The 4,580-nt window shown below is 32.8% G+C and overlaps 1 protein-coding gene across 1 annotated transcript; it reads right to left on the bottom strand.

Moving 5' to 3' along the window:
* Window positions 1-1,131: 1,131 nt before the first annotated feature.
* LOC133305736 (RNA-binding KH domain-containing protein PEPPER-like) lies at window positions 1,132-3,556 on the bottom strand. Its single transcript, XM_061505973.1, has 4 exons — window positions 3,230-3,556; window positions 2,890-3,136; window positions 2,596-2,744; window positions 1,132-1,260 (listed from the first exon to the last, which is right to left on the bottom strand). Exons 1-4 carry the CDS (start codon window positions 3,554-3,556, stop codon window positions 1,132-1,134), a joined length of 852 nt encoding a protein of 283 aa, XP_061361957.1.
* Window positions 3,557-4,580: the final 1,024 nt, after the last annotated feature.

The raw sequence follows: 4,580 nt of genomic DNA, 5'->3' as shown, positions 1-4,580 counted from the left end.
ACAAATCAAATTATCCACTCATCTGTACCAGAAGAAAAGAAACAAAAAAAGACAAAAGAGTGACGCACATACAAAGGGTAAGAAAAAAATTGAATTCCTGACGAAGTGAGAAAAACACAAATGGTCACCATTTTAATAGCTCAACCATAAGCTGAATTAATTAAATGTTTATATTATCATAATAATTATAACAAAAAGTGATATATATCATATAGTGAATCATTGTTTATCATATGTTCACACGTTTAAGTTGAATGTTGAAGCCCTATTAGCTCAGATGTATAAACGTGATTAAAAACAAGAAATGCAATATAAATTGCATTTGACGAGATTAAAGATAAATTTTAACATATATGAACACAGGTTAGCGTATCAACCCAATACTTATAAAAGTTATGTTCACGTGAGGATAACGTTAGTCCTCCAAGTGGTGTTAGAAATATAGTTACACCCAGCCAAGAACACAGGTTATTGTATTGTTGGCAGCTTTCTCAATAATAATTCACATTAATTTCTTATCAATTTGTTATAGCTTATATTTTATTGTTTTACATTTTAAATATGTACAGATAAGAGCATTTAGCTTATAGTTTGTTAAGTAGGCTATATCTCTAAGTTTATTTCATATTATATAGGCTATAATTAATTTTTTGCCCGTAGTCCGGCCCTAACCCATAGAGTTATATAATCTTTTAATTCGTACAAATTATTTAATATGCGAGTGTTTTGGTCTGCAAATTTTTTGATCTTGCCCACGTTGGTTAGGGTCTAACGGGCAGAGCTGGTCTATTTTGACAGCTCTACACCCAGGTGCATCTACATCAAATTCAATAACAATGTAGGGACCCGACTATAAACAATGATAGTGCCAAGAAAGTACCATCATTTCGTATTCCAAACCTAAAATAACAGAATAATCAAGCTTCACACGAGCATTTACACAACAAAACAAACAATTAAAATCGCTAATATTTCATTACATTTTTTGGAGGCTTCCTAATACATTAAAGCGTTAATCCTCTCCAATTAGAAAGAAACTAGTTCATATTATAGAGTACCCTTGAATACAGGACGATCAATTTAAAGTCTGAAAGTACTGTAGTATCCTAAACCATAAGCTCCACAACCTGTCTATTGTTGTGAGGACGATGAAGATGAGAAGCTTCGTGTTATGCCAAACTGAGGGTATGAAGGCCTCCTAACTGCATCTAACCTGCCGTGACTGCTAGTGACAGGTTCTTTGTGATTGCCCTTAACTTCCTGCAACACAGAAAAATGAATGAATTTCTATCAGCAAAAGCAAAATTAAATTAATTGTTCCGATATGAGTTATACCCTGATGGTATGTACCCTAATCATATGTTAGTCAACAAAAGATAAGGTGAAACCTTCACATCTAATGCTCAACTTTTGTCTAGTGCAGCAAAGTTGCCCAATATGAATGCCTTTAAGAAATGGAAACTCCCTTGAAGCAGAGAGGCCATACACACAATCAATCCTATCAGCAGAAAGTTGAGGGGCATATATAAACACTTAAAACCACTCTCCAATAAACCCCCGAGTTAACAAAGGAAAAATGAGGCAATTCTTATATGCATTATTACCCTTATATTTATATATATATATATATATATATATATATATATATATATATATATATATAAGAGATTAAAATCTCACTTCCCATTAAATCTCGATTAACGAGGGTACGATGAGAGGAATCTATATATACAGGTTAACTCTTGCATATTTATAAAGAGGTTATTTTCAGGATTTAAATTCGTAATCTTTCACTCACAAATGATCAATTTTATCATTTTTCTATTCTTGCCCTCTTTTATGAGAAAAATATTTCTGCAATTAATGAAAAAAAATTATCTGCATTTATTCTCAAAACTACCTCGTCTTGGTATTGAAATCTTAAAAAATTATAAATATAAAGATTATTATAATCCTGAAATAAATTAAAATTACAAAAATACCATGATTTTCGCTCCAAAACGACGTTGGAGTCTCTATTTAAATTTAAAAGTTTTTATTTCAATAAGATTTTAATTTTTCTGGAATCAACCTTCTCAGTTTTTATATTGACCCGAGACTCTTGATTTATTTGTTCTAGGGAAAAATTCATCTATATATAGATGAATTCATATTTAATTTATATTGATGCTTTATTACACTACCTTTTTTTGCGTGGGATTGTGAAAGATGTTCCACTAGAAATATTCTTGTTATTGCTTCGACTCATATTCCCGAAAAAGTAGATCCCGCTCTAATAGCTTCGAAAAAATTAAATACATGTATTAAGATAGGAAGGCTTCTTATTCCACAACAACTAAAGCACTTTTTCACTCTTTCATATACTCGGAGATTTCACTTGAAAACGAAAATGTTCCATACTAATAACTTATATGCAGTAACTGCCAAACAAAAACAACCCCTTTTTTATACATACAGAGAGTATATTTTTCAGATTTGATCAATGATCTTTCAATCACAGAGTAACAGTTTTTCCCTAGCCGAGGATCACCCTTGATGAAACAGTTTAATATATATTTTTGGCTAATTTGAAAACTTGGCAAATAATGAGCTTACAATTTTCTCAAATAGGGGAAGAACGCTAGGATCAACCAAAAACTTCCTCAGAAGGCCAACTACTACTTCGAGAGCTTTAAGGACGTTGAAGGCTTCTCCCTGCATCTCCACAATCCTCTCATCCGTGGTAGCACAACCTCGCACCTCATCTTCATGAAAAAAAATAAAAAATATTTGCATAAATAATCACTGCATGCTATAATTGCAGTGCCATGCTGTGATGGAAGAATCGAAAAAAAAGAAAGGCATTCATTCAGAAACAACAGAAAGGAAAGGAAGGATATACGATACTACCTGGTGACAAGACTCTAACAGAAGCAGCAGTAGTGTCGTGTATATATTTGATTAAAGAGCCTTGATTTTCAACCAAAGTGATAGCTTGTGTTGATGGGACCAATAACCGAATTGAACAAAATTTAAACTCAGCAGAATCTTCATTGTCAGTTTCGGATAATCCAAATACATGTTTGAATACCTTTATCACTGCATCCATTGCAGGGGAAATAGCTTTGTCAGGCTCTTCCTTCCCCGATATCAGTACCTACAAATAAATAATTCAAAATTTTTTTAAAAAAAGAAAAAGAAAAGAAGAAAACCCTTAGAGAGAGAGAGAGAGAGAAAGAAATGGAGATACAATTCGATCAGGAGTTTGAACAGCATTGTTGAGAACGCGAATTCGAGCTCGAGTGTCTTCGCACATCTTGTTGATGAATTCTCCCTTGTGGCCGATGATGGATCCAACCTTTCCTGTTGGAACGATGAGGCGAAACACGGAGTCACCGGGCCAACCTGGCCAAATGTTCTCCGGCGGAATGGTAATGGTGGCGGTGTCAGCTTCCTGAGATAGGTTGTCGTCGTAAGCGGCAATTGGACTTGTGTCGGGGGTGGGTGGTAGTTGAGAGAGGGAGTCATTGTCGAGATCCCATGCGGTGTCGTTTAGAGTAGGGTCAGTGGTGGCCATAGGAGAGGTTTGAGAGTTTAGAGAGAGAGAGAGAAGTGAAACAGAGATGGTTGGAATGGAACGCAGAGGGGTTATAGAGTTGAGTGTTTTTTTAAAGAGTTTTGAGAGGCGCGTGCGCGCGGGCTTCATCTCCCAATTTAATTCTCTCGTGTCGTTCATTAATTACTCCTGTATTTATTATTCTATTAACACTATTAATTCTTATCACTATATTAATTTTAATTTTAATTACTTCCGGTATATTGAAAATATGCTCCTCCTGTAGAGGTTTTTTGACAGTAGAAGACGTGGAATCTCAAAAAGAAAAATGGTAGTTGTTTTTAAATGAAACTGGCCTTTAAGGGGAATATTTTTAATAAATTGAAATTTCGAATACCCCTTCAAAGATTAAATGGAAAAGTGCTTCATGTATTGTAATTTAAGTGTGAGTATTACCAAGATTTCAATACTACAGTATACCGTCAGTCGCAAAACAATTTTGTATTATTATTTGTTTGACGACCAATAGATAGAATTAAAAATTTTGTGAAATTCATAAATAAAATTACACAAAATATATTATAATATTTTTCATGTTGTATATTATTTTGGGCACAATAAAATTGGGATAAATTATAACCATGTAAATTACATGAAATCACCTTAGGTGTTCTTTAAAAGAAGAAAAATATGTACTTTCGATTAGAACAATTAAGTATCTTATACTTTGACATTTTAACAACTAAATATATTTTATAATTAAGGGTTTAGTGTGTGCCATTTTAAAAGATGTCAGTAATGTCCTTTTAGTTTTTTACTTTATGTACTCCGGATAATATATAGATGTAATATAAAAAATTGTTTTTTTTTTTCACTTTTCACGTCAGCTGATGTGACTAAGGAGAGAAAAAAAAAGAACTTTTCATATTATATATACGTTCTAGATGAGTACGTAGAGTAAAAAATATTAAAATAATACAACTTGCATTCTTACATAAAAAGTTTTCCCTATAATTAAAGACAGAAATATATTTTTGCTCAACCT

The sequence above is a fragment of the Gastrolobium bilobum genome, unplaced genomic scaffold (assembly GCF_033153095.1).
Source record: "Gastrolobium bilobum isolate Gb01-03AN ecotype WA unplaced genomic scaffold, APGP_CSIRO_Gbil_v1 utg3440, whole genome shotgun sequence".
In the NCBI taxonomy this organism is placed as follows: Eukaryota; Viridiplantae; Streptophyta; class Magnoliopsida; order Fabales; family Fabaceae; genus Gastrolobium; species Gastrolobium bilobum.
The sequence above is the reverse complement of the archived record's forward strand: the minus strand, read 5'-3'. Positions and strand labels throughout refer to the sequence as shown.

Excerpts from the sequence above, each read along its gene's own strand:
- LOC133305736 (XM_061505973.1), bottom strand. The coding sequence starts at position 3,556 with ATGGCCACCACTGACCCTACTCTAAACGACACCGCATGGGATCTCGAC. Across the intron at positions 3,137-3,229 it reads TTCAAACTCCTGATCGAATT|GTACTGATATCGGGGAAGGA; the intron begins GTATCTCCATTT and ends ATTTATTTGTAG. Across the intron at positions 2,745-2,889 it reads TGTTAGAGTCTTGTCACCAG|ATGAGGTGCGAGGTTGTGCT; the intron begins GTAGTATCGTAT and ends TTTTTCATGAAG.